Genomic DNA, 23,878 nt, shown 5'->3' with positions numbered 1-23,878 from the left:
AAAAAGAAAAGCCATTCTCAGAAGATATTTTTCTAAGGAATATCACAATGGGGTGCAAAAAAGACTTTTCTCTGTCTCACGTTTGTGACAACTACTTTCACGATTTTTAGGTGGAGCCTTTTTCTACCATATGGGGCTAAGGTATGTACGTTTGTGGGCATAGGGAGTGAGACTGAAGAGCTATTATGAAAATATAAGTAAGTAAAAACAGCTGTAGTTAGTTATATATATATTTATAGTGATGCATTCACATCAGTGCTGGTTTTTTATCATGGTATTTCATCGAAGCTGAGTATGTTTGGTCACTGTCTCCTTAGTGCTCTAAGAAACAGTTCTAGAGTAACTGCAGTGCTTCCATGGTTTTCATGACACTGTAAGATAAAGATGCACTTTAGAGACTTCACTGGAGAAACTCACTTGAGAGCAATTACCGGGATTGCTGTCAAACATTTCTTTTTCTTTGTCTAACTAAAACAAACGTTAAGCTACTGTGGTCTGTGAGGACTGGTTCCTAGGAAGCTTGTCTGGCTATAGACAGAAAAGCTGCTATGCTCTAACTGTAAGAGTCATTGGAATGGATGTGCTTCTTATTTGCATCATCAGCTGCAGTACTCAGCAAGATTAATTTGTTTTAGATGTTGGGGTGGGGGGAGGATAATTGCTCCTTCATGTTTACCAAATGCAAAATTACTACTGGTTCTGTTCTTCATTAGAGATATTAAGCTGCAAGACAAGACTACAGAGTGGAATTTTGAGTAGGGCGTCTTTCTTTGTGAAACCAAAGATCTCTTTATGACAGTTCAGGTGACCCCAGTCTACTCGTTGAAAACTCATTTTAGTGAAACAAAGCAACATACTCAAATGCTAAAGGGTAAAAGCTGTAAGTGACTGTTTACTGGTTATTTATAGGCTCGCTAGGTTTTTCTTGTTGAATGATAATGGAAGGATGTATTTCTTCAACTTCAAATATGTTAGAAGATGCTTGAGACAGCAAAGCCTTTATTGCATGATGTGATTTACATGCATGCATGGATCCAGCCTTCTTCCTGAAAAACAAAAATATTTCGCCACTGTAACAATGCAAAAAAAAATAACAATATAGTTTTCTGTGTGTTTAGAACAGGTCCATTTTAATTACTTTCTTTGAGTTGAATGTTTTCTTAGATTTCCTTTGCTTCCTGGCTGGAACCATGCACTAATAATTATCTTTCACTTCTACTTCCTAAATTATCTTCCTCTTCTTAATGTAAGTAACTTAATGCAAAAGGGGAGTGGGAGGGTGAAGCCAAGCTAAGCAAAGCAGAAAACAAGCAGCAAAGAATTGTGTTGGGTTTTTTCCCATACATATTATTACATGTAATAATTAATATTTATCAGTCATATGCGTATTTCCTGCCCTGCTTTCTAACACCACATGGGTATGTCTCCTGTCTGCTGAGCCTTGCTCTGCTTGCTATGTGTAGTCTGTAGCATTTGTGAGAATATTGGTTTATTATTGAGCTCTAAAAGTCCTTGCCTGTACTTGTGTTGATTCCCAATATAATTTTGTCTCTCTGTGTTCTTAACATGGTAGAACAAAACTCTTAACCTTAGTACAGGGTCCTTTATATTAACAAAGGCTTATTTATAACATACATTTGTTCTTGACAATTATTGGTTTTCATTATTTCAAATCTTATCATGTTAGAGATTTTGATAATATTCTGTGGGAGTAAAGTGAAGATTTCCAAAAGGAGTGAGCACATTAGGGACTTCTGGATGTGCAGCACCTTGATCCAATGGGATAGCTTTAGAAGTTTCAGGAACGCTGCCCACACTGCCACAGTGCAAGTGCTTTTACAGAAGACTTAGAAAACTGTAGTGGGACATAAGCAAAGAAAACTGTTACTACAGCATCAGTGGCTGGGTAAAAACTGCTCCTGTTCATCTGAGAGTGTGTTGGCGGCTACCTTAGCAAAGTACAATCCCTTTTCAGCATGTGATCTAAATGAAGTGCACAACTGGTGAGCAGATTCACCAGGCTGCAGATACAGGAAAGTCACTTGTAAATTCAAGCATTTAGCTGAGGATTACCCCCACCTGAGCCTGAAAAGAACGACTCTGGGTGATGGGAAGCATGGTAAGATCATTTGCACAACTAACTCTGTCCATTGTGATCATTAGTGAAGGGGATGCAGCAGTATGGCAAAAACAGTGTTGTGATGGTGGATGAGATCATCTGCTCCAGTCCCCCCAAATACCGGTTCCCTGAAGCTGGTTTACGGATTATGATTACAAACAAGTTTGGACCACGCACCAGGATGCGCATGGCAAGCCGACTCATCATTAATGAGGTAGGTTCATTAAGAAAACAATAAATGACTATGAGGCAGAGCCATTGCCAAAGAGCCATGCTCACAGTGATTCTGGAATTCAGATTCTCCCATGTTCTTAGGGATGGGCTAGAGCTATGTGTTTCTCTAGTAGCTACGTCACAGCAGATTTGAAGATGGATTCCAAATTAGTGATGCTGCCTGACTTAATGGGAGGGCAGTTACCAGGGAAGGTGTCCCTTATCTCCCTGCCAGAAGATGTTTGTTTCAGTGTGTGTGTGTGTACGTGTGCACATTTGGATTTTATATGCAACAGAAGAGTTAGTTTTGATCATTACACAAGTGGTCAGGCTAAGAAAGGATAATGGACAGGGCAACCAAAAATCTGTAAGAACTACTCTTATATTAGCAGCACATCACGATCATATCAGATATTTGCCTACCTCTTTAGTTTTCAGTGTAGTCCTCAGCGTGAAATGAAAATGGACCAAAATATTTTCATGAGGGGAATTTGCCCTGGGAAGTTTCAGTTAACTCTTTCGTGATATATTGTCACCATCATATATTGCTTGTTTCATACCCTGCAGCTGAAGTGACAGGACTGGCCAAGTGACACTGTTCTGAGCTTGTGTGAAATATTTGGCCTGCCAACCTTGGCTTCTATGAAGGCAGGATTTTATCCTTTGCACCCTACAATGTCGAATATAAGAGGTTTTTACTCTGGCAAATAAATTAATTTCAGTAGGTTAGAAATATGAGCTTTAGCAAGTTCCTAGAATTTGAACATCATAGCACAGTTCATGTGTCTACACAGCACTGTGAATACCCCAATGAAAGAAAGCAGCACTAATACATTTGTAACAAAAGTCCAACTTAACAGTAAAACAGTGAAATGTTTATTAGGAAGTCAGCAGGTGGCATACAGTCAAGAGCGGAAGATCAGATAGGGCACACAAGCAGCAGCTGATTCTATAAAAGTTCTGCTTTGAAGGCAATTCATTGATCAGAAAAAAATTAATTCTTAATGGATATGTGCACAGAGAGCTGATACTTGCTAGTTCAACATCTGCAAAAAACATTCTCTAAACCAGAGCATTTTGGATCTACGTTCTTACATATTCTCACTGCCAAAGCTTTGCAAAGTATTCAGATACGCATTTTCTCTATTTTTAATTACAGTGTGGTAATACTAGTTTCAGAATTTTTTTGCATGTTGTGCAGTTACTTTATTTTTCAAGGCATTTCAGAGCACTTTTTAGGAAGTTGCAACAATTTCTCATGAGAACACTTATCAACCCTGCATTATCTTATCTAACAAACTAAAAATATTTCTTTTTTTATAAAAGTAGGAAATTGCTGTTACATCTCACATTGCCTAGTGTATTAATGGGTAAATATACTGACATTGTAAACCTACCCCTGTAATTGCTGTACTGTGTATTGGAACTATAGCAGTCTTGTATGTGTCTGCAGGGGCAAGTATGAGCTTCATGAAAAGATATACTTGGACAAGGGCAACAGGTGTTAGTCTTGCCTTTGAAATTATAAGTAGGACCTTTACATTTACCTCAAGGAATGGGGCTGAGAAGGAGGGAGAAGAATTCGACCTGAGTAGGAGAGATCCTGTGTAATGAGTTATTCGTAAGCCAACTCTAATAGTGAGGAAATGTCTTGAGTATTACCTCTAGATTATGGTGCTATTGCTGGTTTGAGTGGGAACTGTTGAGTGAGAAGTGCTTCAGAATAACCACACTCGTTAAAACATGGTGTGGAAGAAGAGATATGATAACTTTATCAACCATGGCTTGAAAGACTCCTGCCAGTAATTTTGACATGGATGTTCAACACTGGCCTGTTGAAGACAGATAGGCCACAGACAGATTTGTTTGTTGCTGACTGGAAGGAAGGCTTTGGGAGAAACATCACGGTTCATGTGAGTGGGACTGGACAGACAGCAAAACTGAGATTTAACAAAGTCAGTATTTTCCAAACTATGGCAGTTTTGTCTTTGACACTGTGCAGCGTCAGCGGTTGATCCAATCTGCCACTGGCTCCAAGAAACCACTTCAGAATGGGAGACATGCTAATATTGGAAATGGGAACATCCCTGTGGTGAACCAAGAGGAGGAAAATGAACAGGACAATCTATCTCCCTTTTCATTGCCAGGTAAGGCTTGCTTTCCACAGGTTTATAGCAAGGAAAGAGAAGAGAAGAAAATTAAAATGCCGAACACTGGGTTATAAGAAAAGACAATGTATGTGGGGAGAAAGGAGGAAGGGGATTGATTTGACTGCCTGAAAGTTGGGTTTGATGACAGTAAAACTGGGCTGGAGGCTAAAACATGGCTAAAAGCAGATCTTAGGAAAGTGTTTTCCAGCCGTCATGCACAATAATGATAGAAGTGCTGGTTTGCCAGAGGCGAAAAGAAAGCAGGTAAGGCAGGTTTATATTAAGAAACATGTCAGACCAACCCGATGAGCACTGCACTGCTAGTAATTTTGAAGTCAAAGTTAATAATGGCCTGCTGGAGATTGCTAGGCCAGAGTCAGCTAGCTGTATAAATATATAATAACTTGATTTAGTGACTGTAGGGAAGGCTTGTTGGATGAAGAGGAAGAATTATTTAGGGGGAGGAAGAGTGTTTAATATCTTTGACAGTCTTTAAAATTCTTAGAATAGCAGTATGTAATAATATTCACCTTTTGTCATTTTTTGGAAACTCTTTGGTGTAGAGGGCTATATATAATCAACCTTGTTGTGTTGGTGCCCTTAGCACATTGCAGGTTGACTGTCCCCCAAATGAGACTTAGATCATCCCTCACAGACATGGAGTCAGTTGTCATCTGTCACACAGTTACTGTTTAACATAAATATTACTTGCCATAAATGAATATCACATGCAGTCAAAAAGAAGGAAGAATTTTCCATGTTGTATATGATTCTAATTTCTTAGAGATCCCATTGCTTCAGTTGCTATCATTTTAGAAGATATTCTAAACAAACATTGAAGCATACTATGTGAAGACTGGATAAAACTATGTTTTCATGTGTTACTGTACTGTGTGCTTTTACAGGAGTTTCTTGCAGTCAGCAGTTACAGACTATCATCGGGGGTGAAGAATGGAAACAAACTAATTCACTGAAGATAGGCCTTTAGATGGGCTCTTGATAATCAATGAGATAATGAAAAAAATGGTTTTATTGTATGGTGAAATGAGTGGATCCAAGTCAGCAATATGCTTGTGCACATGAACATGTTCTTAATAATAATAACAACAACAAAAATAATAACAGTAACAGTAATAAACTACTGAAAACCAAAACTGTCTCCCTAAATCATCTCAAAAATGCAGGATTCAGTGCATGTGTTGGCAAAGAAGATTTTCTTAACTGAGTTGTTTTTAACAAGTTTTTGGATTCAAGTTTTAATTAGGGCAGTGCAATCATGCATTCCTTCTTATATTCCAGGACAATGCAGAAATCTTGACATGTGGCAAATATTACCTGGAGACCATATTTGGATATGTTCAAGACTCAGACAACTTCTTTATAAATAAAAAATCGATTGCAGAGTAGAGCTTCCTAAGTGTATGATGTTCACTATGGATAAAATGCTTTGAACTAAGGAGGGAGTTATTAGTTATGCCATTGGCCTTTTTTAAAGTTTTTTTTTTGTGTGTTTTTGAGAAAGCCTCTAAAAGTAATTGAGGTGTAACAGGCCAAAGTGGAACCATTGATTATATGGTTCATACTGGAATCGAGCAAAAGTTCAACATGAACTCAGAGTTGCATAAAAGTGGTAAAGTGATTGGTTAGAATCCTCATCGTTATCTTCAGGTTTTGTTACTTCTGTTGTCTGGAGATGATTATCTGTTGGTTGGATTCTCATTGCTCAACTCATATATTCTGAGGGAGAATTCTTTTATTTTTGCTTTCAAGTACTACTTTAATAACTTTGGAGAGAATGTAAAGAATGAGCATCATGCTTTGTTGTTGTTTAAGTACTGTGGCACAATGAGTAGCCTAAAAAAATCCTGACATTTAAAACTGGCTTTAGGGAAAAGGTAGTTTACAGACAGTTTCCCAGAATCCTCTCTGTTTTTCTTTTGATATATTTTCAGGCCAGGAATAAGGCACATACATTTTCTAAAGATCAGAAGTTCATGTATTCTTTCAGTACAATAAAGAGCTCTATGAAGAATATGCTTTCACTTTCCAATAGACTTTCCAAGTGAACTGTTTGCAGTGTGCTAAGTAGAAAATTTCTTCCAATATTTTAAGAGCTGCAACAGAAATGGGTATGGATTGGCTCAAACCCTTTTTTCTGCTGTTCTGTAGTCGCCTTTTTTAGCCTAGTTTGGGGTTTGACTTTCTTCCAAATTGTGTATTCTAGATCCTTTTGCAAGAACAAGTTTTTTCTGAAACAAATAAATGTAGGTGAAGTTTAAAGTGCTACATCTTCTCTGACTGATTCCTACTAATCATTTGCCATCTGTAAGTTTTGCTTGTTGTGCTCTTTTATCCTCTGTCAATGGAAGTTCTCAGCAATAAAGTAGAGCTTTAACACACAGAAATAGAGAATAAAATTGTTATATGAAAACAGTCTCAAACTGTAGCATCCAGCCTAGATCCCGTATGTCAGACACCCAGAGAGATTCACCCTCAGGGTGTGATTCAGGCCCGTCTTGAAATAGGAGGCAACACATAGGTTTTATGGAAACTACATACATATCATACAAACCAGCCTTTGCCTTTGGTTTCTGTGTGGGAAGAAATATCCTCTGTAAATGAGGAATTTCTTTCTTGGCCTAACTTTTAGGCCATGATGGTTATCTTCCAAGAGAAAGGCTCATTTAATGCTTTACAATTCAATTACTCTAGAGTTGTTTGGAAACAGGTCTTAAACTTTTTAAAAATACCCACAGATCAGAATAAAGCAGGATGAAACTGAGCAGGCATATGTTGACAACAGAATGATCTGTAAAAGCCCTTGCATAGCTCTGTAGTCTTTTAGAGCCCAGACTCGGAAAAGCACTTTTGTGCAGCTCTTAATGGATGTGTAAATCCCATTCACTGTCACATGTTCGGGATCCTTTAAAATACTCAGTGTTCTCAGCTCCTGCTGATTTCACAGAAATGAAGAACTCCTTCTCTTACAGGATTGGACCATGGATGCTTTATGTAAGTCGTGATGGTGTTAGCTAAAATAGGAATAATAATTCCCAGAGCTAAAATGAGATGGCAATAAAGGAGATTAGCAATCCTACCTATTTTTGTCTGGATCCAAAACATGAAGACAACATGTAGGATAGAAGCAAAAAGGAATTAACAGTATTCACTGAAAACATAAAAAATGTTTATACTTGGTCAAACCAAATATTTGTCTCACCCAATATTCTGACTCCAACCATGACTTTATGAAGAAGCCTGGGAAACAGTGAGACAGGACAAGTTGGCCTTCAGTTATTTTCAGCTCAAGGAACTTCCTGGACTGGGTGTAATGTCTGAGTATTTAAAAATCCTTAATGTATTTCTTCTTCATTAACCTGCCAAAATCTCATTGAATCTTTGGAAATATTTAACACCCACAACATCCTTTGGGAGGGAGTTTCAAGGTTGTGTGAAGAGCCATCTCCTTTTACTTGCTTTGAACCAGGCTTCTACTAGCTTCATTTGATGTCTTCTTTTATTGGAGAACACAGTGAAAAAAGCAAACCCCGTGTACCCCACTTGAACACTCAGGATGCTGTAGCTCTTTGTTGTATCCCCTATGGAGTTGTAATGTCCTCAAGGTTGAGCCAGACACAGAATAGAGTTCCATGTAGAAACCTCTATAGTTTCTGTCTCTGCAAACACTGATGCACAGGGTTCTTCTAGCTTCTCTGCAATGCCCCTATCTTCTCTCAGTGCTCCCTTATACTTTGATCACTAGTAGACTTTGTGCTCCTAATGTGTTTGAAGTAAGATTTATAGTGAATTTTGATTCCTCTTTGTAGTTGTTCCTCAGACTCTCTTTTTGCTCTGCTTTTGCCAAAGTTTGGAAACATGACAGGTGGCTGAGTGAGGAAGAGAGTTTCCTTAGCTTCTTTGATGTTGCAAGAGAGAAGTTCTTCCAAGAAAGTACTTCAGAGCAGGACCTAACTGTAGTATTCTGAAATGCTTTTTTGGAAGAACTTCCTCTTGCTACTGTCTATGTAACAGCACATCTACCATAGAATTTTATTTCAGAACACAAGTGCACTTTTCAGGTACTTGTCACTGTTGTCCTCATGTCCTGCACTTTGATTTGCATCATGTTCTTGGAGCTCATGAACCAGACTGCTTTGATAGAAAATGAAACTGGACCAGTTCTCACTGTACAAAAAAATGTGTCTTTAAGAGAAAATTATTGGCATAAATCCGTATTTGCAAAGTATGGTAAAGGCACAGGCTGAAAATGGAAATCTGAGTTGTTTTGGACAGATTGTGGCCTGGAATTTGGAACTTGTATTCTGGAAAATGGAACTTCTGAGAAAAGTGTCAGTAGTTTGGAAAATAGTCCCTTTTGGATGAGGATGAGAAGTAAAACCTTGGTATTTTCCACAGGAAAAAATTGTTTCCAAAGCTCTGTTGCAGGAGATCTGCAATAAAAATGTTTTAGTATGTCAGCTGCCCGCTTGGAAGGCTGACAAGGGTTGGGCCTTCTTGGATACCCTTTTAGACACTATGTAGCCTGTCTCTAGTGTGGTAACACAAAGAATCTCTTGCCTCCACACTTCCTATGGGAAGTTGCAGAGCTGAAATCAATAAGGATTTTCCAAGAAGGTGGAGAGGCAGCTGCTGTGTTAATTTTCCTAACAGCAAATTGAAAACCATTTTCTCAGAAATTTTGTATTTTGCAACAAAGGCATTTTTTCAGTGGAAAATAATTCTGATGGAAAATTCACAATGGAACTAGTTTGTTATAACTATTTCAGTTGTTTCTATGTTGAGTCCTGTACTTGGGACAGAAATTTGTATTCCTCTGTTGTGTTTTGGATACTCTGTGTGCTCAGAAATGAATTAGGCTTTCAGATCTGCTGATTTACATATATTAAAGTTTTCTAGTCAGTCTCAACTCTAATGAACAACAGCACTTTCTAGCAGAAATTTACTTGCTGTCTGGGTTATTACAAAGCTCCTGGTGTGGAGGTGTGTATGTTACTGTTACGCGTTTTCAGGTTGAGATTTGAATTAATATCAGTAATGATATGTGGGTGTAAATATATCTTTGTAAATATAAAGCCTAATTAGGTCCAAGGGGACAGGTGATTTAAAAATCACTTTTCATTGGGGGAAAAGCAGTTGTGTTTTTTTGGGTTTGGGTTTAGTTTTGTTGTTGTTGTTTTTTTCCAAATGAAAAATGGTAGAGAGATTTAAAAAGATAAAAAAGGAATTTAAATATTAAAGTGGAGCACCAACAATTCTGCAGCAATAATCTTCCTAGGCCAGCCTGGACATGCCTTATTTTTCTTCTAAGTTTACAATTGTCAAAAGCAAAAAACCCCCAGAAAAGTAGAGATTAATAGTAAACTCCAGGAAGCCTTTCTTGTTTTGTAGATAGATTTAAAATAGAGAAAACCTTTCCCATTTTTCAGGTTACCTTAAATTAGTGATTTATATGAATTCATAGCAACACAGTTATGAAAATTCTGTGTGCCATTTAGATTCATGCTCTTCAGGGATGTTATATTTTTTTTTAGATCAGTCAGCTTTTTTCACATGTGAAGGCTTAGGCATGTTCTGATGCAGCTAATATGTGGATCAGTGGTCTATGCTTGACTGCCACACTTTTGGAGGGAAGAATAAGTAGAAAAGCTATCAAATTTAACCAACTAAAATAGCTTAAGTCTGACTCTGATGGTGTATTGCAGACTCCAGTCTGTCTAAAAGTTTTTTCTATGCAGCTTATTGACCAGGACATGTAGGCTCTCTGCACTATAAGCATTTGGAAGTTCTATTTCAGACTAGCTCTAGCTTGGTCCCATGGACTGATCGCCATTATTATTATCTGGAGCACTTTTAAGTTTTTGCCTCTGGTTCAGCTTTAAATGAAGGGACTCTCATTATCCTTGAGGCTGCTCTGTGTTGCAAACTAAAATACAGTAAATTGCAAACCAAAATACAGTAAATGAGGACAATCAAGAGATTTACTTCAAGGGTATGCTCCTGATATGAATGAAAACACAAATGTAGTTTCACAATTTCATACTGAGCTCCTCTCAACTCTGCATGAATGTTGTGAACAGGACTATTTTTCCTGTAAAAGGCAGTTTCTTTATCACCTTAAGGAAATACTCATTTCCTCTCAGTGCTGTGATGTGTGTTGTTGACTTTGTTCACCAGGACGCTATCTGTATGTGAAAGTAATTGTTGTGAGCATAACATCTGGAAAGAAGACAAGCCCAGAAATGTATTGAAAATTAGAAAAGAGTTCTTTGTTGTAGGGCTGCTGTTTCATTTTTCAGAAACATTGTAATCAGGGTCTTCTGTAATGATACCTCTCTGAAATAAGTGGCGTGCTTGGCTTCCAAATATCTGGAGAGACAGAAAAATGGATGTATAAAGTATGAAAAACAACTTCATGCAAAAAACCTCATCTTTCTGTTTTATAGCAGGGTAAAGTGAACAGAATATAGACTAGTGTTGCTTTCTCTAATAAAGCAATATTCTTTCATTATTGTCGTGGAGGGTGCGACAAGCAAAATACACCTTTCCTTAGCTATGTGGGTTGCTGCAGGAGCCTTCAGACCCAGGGCTCACAGGAGTGTATGGTACTGCTATTAAAACAACTGAGCTAGCGTCTTGTAATGGGGCAGTTTGTCTGGTTTTGCAGAACAGTGATGTATTGGGTAATAGCCTTAATGAGGATGATAATTTTCTTCCTTGCAGATGTACTAGGGAGCTAAGCAACAATCATAAAACAATTTGTAATGAACTAAAAGCATACTCCAATTTAACAAATTTATCGCTAAGTCATCTAAATGAATGTTTTAGGATGGATGGTCAAAAACAAAACAACAAAGCACCGCAAGAAGTAATTTCAAAAGAACAAAAAAAACCCCCCAAAATAAAATTTCCAAGCTGTGTGTTGTTTGTGCACTCATTTAAGCTAGGTGAAATTAATGAAGTCATCCATATCCAGAGGAAATAAAGTCTCACTTTATTGAGGTTGTTGCTAAACTTAATAAATTCTTAAAAAACTACCAAGTTACAGCATAATAGTAGACTGCTTTAGCACTGGGTGCCACACAGGTTCCATGACCCAGAATAGTAGGAGCTGAAGAAAATGGCCTGGGGTAGAGCCAAGGCCAGATATACTTAAGGCTTTGTCTAAAAGTTTATAAAAGCTAGCAAAGCCTGGCACAAAAGAGAAGCCAATGTAAAATGTGTCAAGAAGGCTACTTTGGCCATGGTGTTTCAGAACTATTCCAGGCTAACTGCAAATGGCCGGACAGCTTCACTGTTAACCCAGCAAAATCCAGAATTACATGAAGTTGTTCTCCGAAGTCTCAAGCCTGGTTGCCATGTACTGAATGCAAATGTCGCTTCCATAAACCATCTAGCTGTAAAAACCAGTTCTGACTCATGACGTTGTGTGGATAAAGCATCACCACTGGTAGAGCCAGGAATTTTAATCTGACACACATCCATTCAAACTGAGCAAAGATAAGGGAAAGGCAAGTCCTCCTCCACTAATACTTCGTTTTTCCTGGAACTGAGCAAACATAGCAATGCCAGTGGTAAGGGACTGTGAATTTTCACAGTTAAGCATCTGTTTAAGTAATTCAGGGCGCTAGACAGAATCCCTGACAAGATACATATTCCCCAGCAGAGGCTGAGTGCATCTATTTATTCTCTATTTGTTCAGGCAATTTTGTTTCTTTTATTCATGTTATTGAAAAGAGAGATGGGACTGAATCTCCTGTGTGTAGCACCACTGAAGTCCGATTACAGCCACATCAGATCCATTATTTTTTCCTGTCAGTCGCCCACTCACCCTGTATTTGGAATTATGCACTGAGGAAATTACTGGCCTAGGCCATGCTGACTTGTTTGACTATGAACCAAGCTTAGCAACTTGGGTAGACAAAGAGTACAAATTAACTAGCAGGAGTCTTTTAATGGTCCAAGCTGTAACAAATTAAACAGGAGGAGGTATAAATTACCATAGGATATTTACAGCCTTGTTAACAGAATTAAAGTGAGATGTGCTCCAAGAAGTGTCATTTTTCGGACAGAACAGATAAAAGATAACTGCTTTAAAAATCTGTATGGCAGTGTGTAACCAGAAGGAAAAAGGACTTTCCTGTAATATCTGTAGTAGATCCCCAGTGACATGTAAAATTCTAGAATTAGAATTGACCCAAGGAGACTTCAGTAGTTTTATGCATTAGAAGTTCCACAGCCACAAGCTAAGTGGGAATAAAGAGCCAAGCCTAGGCTAAGATTTCCTGGTGGGTTGATGGCATCTCAGAATTCACAAGGAAATCATAGGTTAAGCTCATCCATATCTTAAGCAAGACTATTTAGTACTAGAATACATACTGAAGTAAATGAATAAAGACTTGCGTTTGGACTTACCAAGTTAAATTAATCTAGTAAGTAGCCTTATAAATTACAGAAGTATTATTAATTTTAAAATATTTAATATATAATTTCATTGCATCTGGTGTGCATTGGTCCAGAGGACAGATTTCAATCTAATTAAATTCACTGACAAAAACTCCTATTAAACATCCTAGTATCTTTGCTGAAAGAAAATTCTTGGTGAAATTGATAGGTGCTTTCACTGATTATTACCTGCCCTTTATAATTCAGCTAAATAACTTCAATGTAAGACATATCTGATAACTTTCTTCAACGCGATTAACAATTTTATTCAAAATGGCATATTTTATTGGATCTCATGTATATAATTATCAGTTAATGATGGAAATCCTTACTAGCACAAGTCTAAAACAATGTAAAGAAAACGCAAACAAAAACCACCATGCTGTTGGCTGTGATACCTTGGTTTAGCCTGAGAAACAAATTTGTTACCTACTTACAGGATACTTCATGAAACATAAAAGTGCCCCATTCATTTATGGCCTAATTATAAAATTATTCTCTTTTACAGATTGAGATTTATCTGACGTTAACAGTATCTTGTATTTTTAAAACATGAGATGGCGTGTACTTGTCTTCAGTAATTACAGTTCTCTGATGTTTCTCACCAGTTGATTTTGGAGAGCTGTATGAGGGAAGTCAGTATCTTCAGTTTCCTTTTATAGAGGAAAAGAGACCATCTCAAAGTGGTGCTATATGCAGTTGGAGAGAGTTAACAAGTCTAGATCTCCTAAGTACCAGTTTAAAGTTGTGCCCAAGTGACCACAGTGAGGCATGTGAGACGAGTTTGTCATGTATAGGTCGGGTCTGTGCTTCTGTTTTCTGTGAAAGTTATTTCTGTTGCTGCACAGAAAGTAAAGGTTATTTTCACTGCAGGGATTTCCATCTTCCTTTTTAAAAGGTGAGGGGGTCAGTTATTTTGTTATTTAATTTTGGTGGGGTTTTTTTAAAATTTGGATTAATGGTAATACAGATACTCAAAAGAGCAACAAACCTGACTTAATTTTGGTTTTAAAATCAGCCATGCTTTAAAATCATTGTAATTCTTTCATAGATTTACAGAGACCTTGGCAGGCTTAACTGTAAGATTCTGGATGTACTTGCAGAACTTGGCTGAGAGTCATGAGACCAAGTAGGCATGAAAGGTACACTGGAAAACAAGCTGGCATGCGCAATTGTAAACATCCTTCTGGGATCTTCGGGGATCATCTGCTGTGTTCAAAGAGGTATAACTGGGCCCGGGATAGCGATGGGAAAGCTAAACTGGTTCTTTCCTTTATTCCTTCCTTTTGCAGATGGAAAAATGAACAAAATTAAATGGATTTTGACGTGGCCATTGATATTCGTGCTCTTTTGCACCATTCCCAACTGCAGCAGACCACGCTGGGAGAAGTGTTTTATGGTGACATTCATCTTATCCACTCTCTGGATTGCCTTGTTCTCCTACTTCATGGTGTGGATGGTAAGTGCATGTAGCAGGACTTCCCATACTGGGTGAAATGTGCATGTCAAAACAGATATTTTGTGTATTTGTTAAAGGCAGGCATGTAATTGTAGGGCAGTCTCTTCAGCTCATACCCTAATTATTATAATTTTAGCTTTCTGCTGCTCTTTTCTGCACAAATAATTGGGCCTTTACTGTATAAGGCCAAATACACTATAGGAAGGAGCCAGCTTGATCTTCAAGAGAATGTGGACATCCACATCCTACTAGTAAAAGGGAGTTTAAATTAAAACAATTAGCTCTCTGCTGCTGAGACAATTCTACAAATTTAGTTACGGGGTCTGATACTGAAACATGCATAAAAGGCAGATGGATGACAAAATTTGAAGACTCGGAAGTGGTGTAAAACACCTCAAATAGATTAGAATAATGCAAGAAAACCCTTCTTAGTGAAGAGTATTATGATTGCTAGTATGTTTCTATTTGCCCTAGGTCTGTGCGAAGCAGGTGTAGATCTGTAAATTGTTGTCAATTCAGGAGCACACCTGAAGACTTTAATAAGTTCATGTTTTTTCTTTCTGACCCTCATTCAGTTTCTCAGGTTTATGTTTTCACTCAGAGAAGAGGCATGAATAGGAAAGCTCCTCAGATAGTTTCTGTGATTGAAAAATTAGCTATACTTTTTAAGTACAGAAGGTTACCTTTATCTACACTAAAAGTTGAAAACCAAGAAGTTGTATATACCTGTAAGTGGAAGATTGGTAGGATGTGCTGCTGAAGATTTTATATGTCATTTTTCCTTTTAAAGGAAAATACAGTTAAGAAATCTGCATCTGGTTTCGTACTGCAGTATGTATAGTCTCATATAAATAGTCATATATATTTATATATGTATACATATACATATAAATATACACAGACACTCTTCTAGTCTTGCATATGGAAGAATTTTTTGTTCATGGGCTTCTTACCTGCAAAGTCTTTTTTGGATGGAGAACATCTCTACCTTCCTCAAATATCTCAGGTGTTTGCAAACCGCTTTATGTTTCCTCTCATGGAAGATTGTGTTTTCTATATACTTTTTGCGTTGTAAGCTAATCCTTTTTTCTCTTAACGTAGACTGCGTTGGAGAAATTTCTATGCCAGCCTCTCATTCTGCCTGGCATAATGGTGCCAAAGCCACACATTCATTTTGTACCACATGTCCTTTGCAAGGCCACACTCTGTACCTTGGTTCTGTTTGTAGATATCCTCTTCACAAACAAGAGATGGGCTCATGAAGGCTGCAACACAGCTTATTTTAAGAAGCAGCCAGACCTTAATACCCCTTTACCACTTGCACCAGGAAAATCATGCCTGCTCCTATTTCTGAGTCACAGTTTGCCTCTGAGAACAAGATTCCTAAAATACACCTTTTCTTTGGTGAAGGGTCCAGTTTTCCTCATATAAGAGACTGGCAGACTATTTCAAAAAACAATACAGAGCCTTAAAGACTTCCACCCTTAGCAGCCTCAGTGGGGAAGCAGCTGCCTGTCCCTGATTCAGTCTTCTCACTCATGCAAGGCTATTTCCTTTTCAGCTGCCTGTTCAGCCTTATTTCTTGACACTTTTTCATCCTTCCTCGGATGTTCCAGCTAAATACAGTTCCCTGTCGTTTCCAAGAGCTCTGCTACAAGCTTTAGCTATTCCCTAAGCTCTTTTAAAGCTGCGTCTGGACTCTCAGGATGCAATATAACCAGACTTGTCTCTTTGGGATTGTATCAGAAGTCATGCAAGAAACTGATTCCTTCTCCATGTGTTAAGATAAAATAAGTGCTTTATATCTCTGCCCCTATATCACAATATAAATTGGTTGCAGTCCTTTTGAGAATAGAACCAGTGAGAATCTTGCCACTCCTGGAAATAAAAAAACCCCACATGTTGGATTACGTCTGTGCTCCTCCTTAAAAGATCAGTATATCCTGTTAGAAGTAGAGAAAACGGAGCTTTTTATTTGCCTATTAATGTTGAACAACATGACCCAAAGTACTTTTCCTTTTCACAGGGTTGGTTTTAGGCTGGTTGTTCCACAATTATTTAATTTGCAGAAATGGATATGTATCCTGAGCCTAATCCTGTTAGGGTCCATACTAGAAATCCAAGTTAAGAGTATGCCACAACTGTATTGGAATGAGGAGACTTTCCAGATATGATAGGTTAATCTGTTTTCCTCACTGTTCAGGTAACCGTGATTGGATACACCCTTGGGATACCAGATGTTATCATGGGCATTACTTTCCTAGCTGCAGGAACAAGCGTCCCAGACTGCATGGCCAGCTTAATAGTAGCAAGACAAGGTACTGTGTCTGCTGAAGCATATGCAATCCTACATATGTGCTCTGTGATTTGCTTTCTCCATACACACGAACTCTCAATGCAGTTTTATCTTTCTTTCTTTTATTTTTACTGTTTCAGAGCCTCGTTAAAAGCCAAAACACTTCACTAATTATTGTAAACCAAAAAAAAATAATCCCTTTCCTGTTATCTTTGCTTATTGCGACTGGGCACACTCTAGCATTCCAGAAGGTCATTCAACACTCAGATATCCCGTGCATAGTGTGTATCAGTCAGGGTGAAAGGATAGTAGACAAAACTGGAATATCAGCTAGTAAATACATTGAAGAATATATGCTGACCAGCACTTGTCGCTGTAAAACTTGTGCTGATTTCTAGAAGACCTCTTGAACCCAGGGAAGTAGTTTAAGGATCTGGCAGTAATGGTATTGCTCCAGGCATACTTCTCATCCAAATGCAAACCTCTTTCCCATTGGGACATACGGATAGCTACACTGGAAAGAGTTTTAGATAAATGTCAGCTATGTCCTCATCAGCTTTCCAGTTGAAATTGTCAAAGGCTTTCTAGTGTATCTTTAAGTTTTGATTAAGGTTCTTTACATTTCCTTTTTTTGCTTGAGAAATACCTGTAGTCACATCATTTCCTGTTATTGAAAAACATTAAACCTGACAGCGTGATCTCCTGTACTGCAGTAGAACAAGAAAAGGTCCTAACTGCATTCTTTTCCACTATTCTGATTCACATTAAGTTTTTTTTCCAGATAATGAGATCTCCAGCACACATCATTGGGCAAACAGCAAGCACTCCCAAGTGATAAATTAAGCACTCAAAAGCCCCACCTTTGTAGTTTGAGATAGGAGCAGTGCTGTTAATTATTGCTTGGTTAAAAAGAATTATACATTTAAAACATTTCATTTTCCAGGTTGTGTTATTTGTTGTGCGCAGGAAAATCTCACAAAAAGCAGTGCAAACCAGTATTCAGGATTCTTACAGAACCACTTTCCTACTAAATTAATTTTCCATATGTAGTATTAAAGTGAACAGATTTTTGCAAGAACAGAAGGAACACATTACCTTTTTAAATGAGCAGACGGCTTCTTTAGATCAGTTCTTCTTTAGTATTAGGCAAAACTACTGTAGGGATTGTTTCCTCTGAAAGTGAAGATAAGCACTAGCTTGGCAAAAAGCAGCCCCATTCTCACAAAGACAATACAGGGACTTTGCACTACTTAGATTCAAGAGAGAAGTTAACTGACAGATTGCAGACAAGTATCTATAAAGTAGAGATGGACACTGCCATAATATGGATCCAGAGCATAACCTTCCTCTCAGCAGCTTCCTGCAAGAAGATATTGTACTTATGGTGTGGTAGTGTCTGTCTCCACTCAGTGTACTTTCAAAGTATTTGGGGGACATGTCCCAATTATATCAGAGTTCTTCTTCCTTCCCTTACACTTTGTGGAAGTGATTCAGTAGTCGCACCGGTGCCTAAGGGAAATTTGCAGGGGCAGAGAAGAGTTCTGCCTTCCTCACATACATTGACACTGGTGCAGAATGAGATGCCAGCTGGTGATGAGCATTAGGAGTAGATTTTGAGTAATGCCTAGGACTTCACCACCATTCACTCTTTTTTTCCTTTCTTGTAGCATTTTGTTGTTCCTGAAGTGAAATCATTACTGATTAAGCCTCTGAGAAATGCTTAATATCTTAGATTACCATCTGGTTGGGTTCTTTTCAGGATCACTTTTCATCATTCACATGAGATAAAGGCCATGTGTCCACCTACTAAAGCCGGTACATAATCTCCAGGTTCCCTGTGGCAGCAGACTTCCTAGAACAAGACGTATTTTTTAATTGGCATAGAACTTGTGTGCTGAATGGGCACCACGCACCCAGTAAAGGCTCTCCAGGACACAAGGAAGATGTAGTTGGAGTGAGCAATTTTTGCACACTTTTTTCAGAAGTCATGCAAAGATTATGGAAATTGTCTCCTTACATCAGATGCTCTGGCCAGTCCAAGAGGGCTTGGATCAGTGCAGATCATTCCCCTTTAGTTTTCTCTAGTACAGAGAGTAATGGTTCTATACTTCATTTTTACCCAAGAGGTTTCTTTTTTTCTCTGCAGGTCTCGGTGACATGGCAGTATCAAACACAGTAGGGAGCAATGTCTTTGACATTCTGGTGGGCCTTGGCGTTCCATGGGGTTTGCAGACCATGGTGATTGATTATGGATCAACTGTATGTATACTTGGGAAATCTTTAATTTGTTCTTTTTGTCTGTTAAAAAAAAAAAAACAACCCACAACAAAAACCCAACAATCTGCTGAACGTGTTATTGGTTGCTAAATAAGGTGTTATTTCTTTGCCAAGGAACTAGGAGTTAAGGAAGCAATTCTCCTTCCACAAGGTGCAATTAATTCCCAGTTTTCAACTGGAGTACGTTATACTGCATAGCAGAAAAAATAGCGCCATGGGTATCTGTTCATGGCGCTGTCATTTTCTCACTACACAGCTTCAAGCACTCTGTCTGTCTCCTTGTAACTTAGTATTTTTGTCTGTAAGATGAGAATAACACCAAGTCTCTCTCTCTCCTGAGTGTCTTCTAACATAAAATCAATTATAAAAGCCGATTTATTTTTTTATGGAGGTGGGATTACTTACACATTTAGTTTGATTCCTTAATCTTCCCGTTCTTCATTATGATAAATCTGTCATGGATTTGCGTAGTTTAAAATGTGCAAGTTAGTCACTATTCAAAACAGAAGGTGGACCATAAATCAGTAAATTGATTTCTGATCTCCAAAGCACAGTTATTATATGCTGAGCATTTTAAAGGTCTCTTCTCTCTCTAATTCCCACAGGTTAAGATAAACAGCAAAGGACTGGTGTATTCAGTTGCACTTTTGCTAGGATCAGTGGCACTTACTGTAAGTATTTGAGTGTCTCCAAGTATTTCAATTGCAAAATACTTGTTAGGTATTTACATGCTATAAAAGGACAAAATGGAAATACTTATTATCCCTGAAGCATTGATTCTTGTAAAGTATCATTCTTCTAGCAATACCATGAGTTGTAGAGTCCTCAGTGAGGACTGAAATCTGACATTTGGTGCAAGAGATGCTGGATTTGTGTAGATCCCATTGATTTCAGTGGCAACGTTGAAACTGTGAGATTCAGTAATACTTCTGTGCTCCTGTGTCCAGCTGCATACACCCAGCTTGTCTCTACTTTATGGTGGGATAAGACTCAGGTATGCTTCATCACCCTCTGCCCGTGTCTCCAATTCCCAAAACCAGCCTGGACTAATCAAGTTCTGTAGCCAAAATCCTTAATGAAGACTAGTCTGAGGACTGTGAACCTCAAGACTTTGAATAGGCATGCTAAATGTCATTTGGCATAAGACACTTACCCTTGTAAGACATGACTTGTTAAGGTGAAACAATAATTCTGTTTCAAAAGTCAATTTTGCTGGTACTTAAGGTCTGATCCTGCTGACTCCCAGGGAACCCTCTGTGGGAAGAACCAAATCACAAAGGTATAAAAATATCCACTTGTACAAACATCTTTCACTGATTGTCTGTGGAGGCTCTGTAGAGGATTGGCATCATCACTGGAAATTTCACACTGTTGCATGACAAAATTCCACATCATTTGTGCACGACTTAAGTGATAGAGAATGGCCAGGGCTGTTCACTCTGCCACTAACTTCCTAATGCATATGGTATATAAACTGTGGGAGCCTGTTCTTTTCTTTTCTTATCCCCGGTTCTGCCATACTGCACAGCACCTGTGAAACAACAAAAATGCTTAGTAGACATTTGTTTCTGATGTTGCTGCATGCATATTGGTAATCAGCACTTTGGAAAAAAATGGGAGGATTATGCAAATGTTTTACTATGCTAGCTGCTCATGCTTTTCTGGAAAGAGTCTTTTCATAGAAGCCATGTCACCTGAGTTCAAAGCATCTATTATTGTCTCATTTGTTCTGCTGGATACCCTGATTTGCACAGACTCTCCCAGCAAAACCCAGTGGAGAGTTTGGAGGAAAATAAATATTAATTCAGAGGCACTCAACACCACTGAAAATAGGTGCCTTCCTGAGGACTTCATTGCTTTGCTACCTGTAACTTGTAACTCCCTCTAGTTCTGGAGCTGAGCAAAACATCAAAGCAAGCACCTCTTCTGAAGCTGTTGAAAGAATGAACATTAGGTGCTGGCATACTACTGGGACATAAGGGATCTGTAGGGGAACACTGGAGGGAGAGGCATTGGCATAGTTCAGTGCATTCCTTTAGTTTATACTGAATGAGTGCTGCCTGACTAGAATGTGCCTCATGTACTGAAAATGCACCACAGAGTGAAACTGAGGACGTAGGGGCCCTTTTCTCAGTCAAAGAAAGAACTTGTGAAGGGGCCTTAAATGAGTTAATTTAATATTTTATAAAAGGATCTTAGGACAACTGAGAGTCAGACCAGTGTTTTGGTTCTTAGTTTGGGCTTCTATGTTCCTTTTCTTGATCAGAAAAACATATGTTGCTTTTTTGATCTATAAAATACGGAGAATGTATTTTTATCTTTGTTCAGGATCTCTAATTCAAAAGACTCATTTTTAGCTTATAATGGTTGTTTCCAAAAGTCTCCTTTGGGGCTTAGTTAACTAACACTTTGTTTGTTTGCAGGTGTTTGGAATCCATGCAAATAAATGGAAACTTGACAGGAAATTAGGCATCTACGTGTTATTTCTTTATGCTGTTTTCCTGTGCTTCTCTATATTGATAGAGTTTAATGTCTTCACCTTTGTCAACTTCCCTATGTGCCGAGAAGAACTTTAAACCACAAGGAGAGAGACTGAAATTCTTCTGATTACATGTGCTGTAAATGACAGGTGGCATCTCACTTTACTACTTCTTTCCATCAGTAATTTGAGCATTGTTCCTGCCTCATCAGCTAACAAGCACTTTTACCTGTGTGGAAGGAAAGCACACCTTTCTTTTATCATGCTAGCTCGAGGCAACCAAAGCATTTTCCTTCTCTTTGAATATTGCTGCTCAGTCATAAAGCTGCATGGATCTTATGCAGAACTCTAAAATGACCCATTTCTGGGACATTCTGTTGTGGTTTTCATTCTCCTTCTGCAGACAATCAACTACTACCACCAAGGTTAACCAGAGGACGGGAGAAAAATCTTTGTAGTTCTTTTGGTTTTCACATTTACTTTCCGTGGAAGAGTAAGAAGCAAGTTCCGAACTTTTCTTGGCTCAGTCAAAATATCTCAACTACAGGACCAGAAAGTCCAAGGCACATACCATGGCATGCACTGTTGAGGACATCATTTCCCCCTTCAAGTGCTCTGCTTATAGAGGAACTGCACTGACAGTTTTTGATGGCAGTGTTGAATATTTATTGCTATTTTCAATAAACATGAACAGTGTGGCAGAGAAAGAAGAGGAAATGGTTGTATGTTGTATCACTTGTGATGATGCACACTAAAAGTCAGAGTATCTGCATATTGAAGAAGAGAATTACATGCAGAAATTCATACTTGAAAAACATGTTTTACCGTGAATGAGGAATGCTGTATACATAAATATAAACTAACTTTTATGGAATATTACACCACAAGAAAAACTTTGCATTGGCCCTTGTAAGCCCATTGTGTAAATTTAGAAGAAACTACACAAATAAAATACAACTGGGTGCTCAATAACTATCAGTTATTGTTATCAGCTGAGTAGTATCTGAACATAATCCAGACTTTCTGACAAAACCCACCCTGATTATGATTTGATTGATTGGTGGGGGGAAGAAGCTTATTTCATCAGTCAAGAAGCTGCTGTATTCTTCTCCATTTTTTATTTATTCCCAGAAGTTAATGAAGATAAGTGTCTGACACTGAGCAGTACAGATAAGAAACACTTAGACAAAAGCAAGTCTGTCAAGAGAATATGGTCCTTGATTTGATTGCATGCAAGTTTTGAAGCATGATATACTTCTTTTTAAGCCCCAGTAGAAACCAAGTTTTGATATCCTTTCCACCAGCATAAATCTGATATAAGGAATTACTCTGGATGTAACTGAGAGCAAGATCTGGCCCAGAGTATTAAAAATAATGGGTAACATTCCACATTGTAGCAGTCATATGATTGCAAATCACTGAGACAGTGTATTTTGAATTGATACTAAACTTTAAAAAAATATTTTAAAGCTGTATGTGAATGATCACATAAAGTTTCTAAAGAAGCACAGTTAACTTTATACATAGATTTTTTTTAATGTTTATAAACCAAACCAAATCTATCAACTGACAGTTGATGCATTTTTAAATATCCTAATATTTTGCACTTAAGAGTATATACAAAAAATCCCATTATTGTGTCAGTGAGAACATACTATAAAACCGTAGCAAATATGCACTAAATCAGAAAGTTCCCTATTTTGACATATATGGCAAATAATTCTCTTTTGCCAGCTCACATGCAGAATACTGTTTACACCAGGCAATGTGTTTACGATTGAGGGTATTTTAAAAATTATTTTGGTACAAATTAAGAAGTGTATTCTGCTGTTGAATATTTTTTTGAATGGGATCCTTTCAATGTAATCCGAAGAAAAAAAAAGAGCAACATATTTGTTATTTGCTTTGCACTTTGTTACAAATGACAGTATTAGTATCCATTTAGAGTTTTTCACCTTAATTAAGTAGTTATGTAGTTTAACTAGCCAGTCCTAAAGATGGCGACAAATACAGCGTTACTCAAATGCTTTATTCAGTAGGCAAGCATGACAGTAAACATATTTGATCTCAAGTATGCCAGTGACCCCATTTCCAGGCATTCAAGACATTTTTGCTGCAGTGTAAAGCTGAGGAGATGGAATTCATGGATCATCTTTGTGAGTCTTCTGTTGCAGAAAGGCTGTGAAGGTGTAGCATACTGCTGCACCACTGTAGGAGCATCCGTCTGTAGTCTTGCTCTCTTCCCTGCTATCTTCCAGGAGGACAGTTTGCTGCTGGAAATCATGTGATGGCTTAGATATGAGGCTGAAAGGAGCAGAGAGAGAGGCTGAGTAAATGTTTTTTTTTCCTGTGTTTTGCTGTCAGGTGGGTTTGGAGAACTAGCTGTCTCCAAGCAAACATTTGCTTTTCTGTGCACAGTTCA

The 23,878-nt window shown here is 38.1% G+C and overlaps 1 protein-coding gene across 1 annotated transcript in view; it reads left to right on the top strand.

Moving 5' to 3' along the window:
• Positions 1-21,553, top strand: part of SLC24A4 (solute carrier family 24 member 4) — an 89,323-nt gene extending 67,770 nt beyond the window's left edge. Inside the window, exons 11-17 of the mRNA XM_086463599.1 lie at positions 2,164-2,333; positions 4,335-4,479; positions 14,238-14,404; positions 16,608-16,722; positions 18,847-18,959; positions 19,583-19,648; positions 21,401-21,553. Coding sequence (XP_086319725.1) covers positions 2,164-2,333; positions 4,335-4,479; positions 14,238-14,404; positions 16,608-16,722; positions 18,847-18,959; positions 19,583-19,648; positions 21,401-21,553 — 929 coding nt within the window. The remainder of the gene's footprint in view (positions 1-2,163; positions 2,334-4,334; positions 4,480-14,237; positions 14,405-16,607; positions 16,723-18,846; positions 18,960-19,582; positions 19,649-21,400) is intronic.
• The last annotated feature ends 2,325 nt before the right edge of the window (positions 21,554-23,878 follow it).

Source organism: Leptosomus discolor, chromosome 3 (genome assembly GCF_034619465.1).
Source record: "Leptosomus discolor isolate bLepDis1 chromosome 3, bLepDis1.hap2, whole genome shotgun sequence".
In the NCBI taxonomy this organism is placed as follows: domain Eukaryota; kingdom Metazoa; phylum Chordata; class Aves; order Leptosomiformes; family Leptosomidae; genus Leptosomus; species Leptosomus discolor.
The sequence above is the reverse complement of the archived record's forward strand: the minus strand, read 5'-3'. Positions and strand labels throughout refer to the sequence as shown.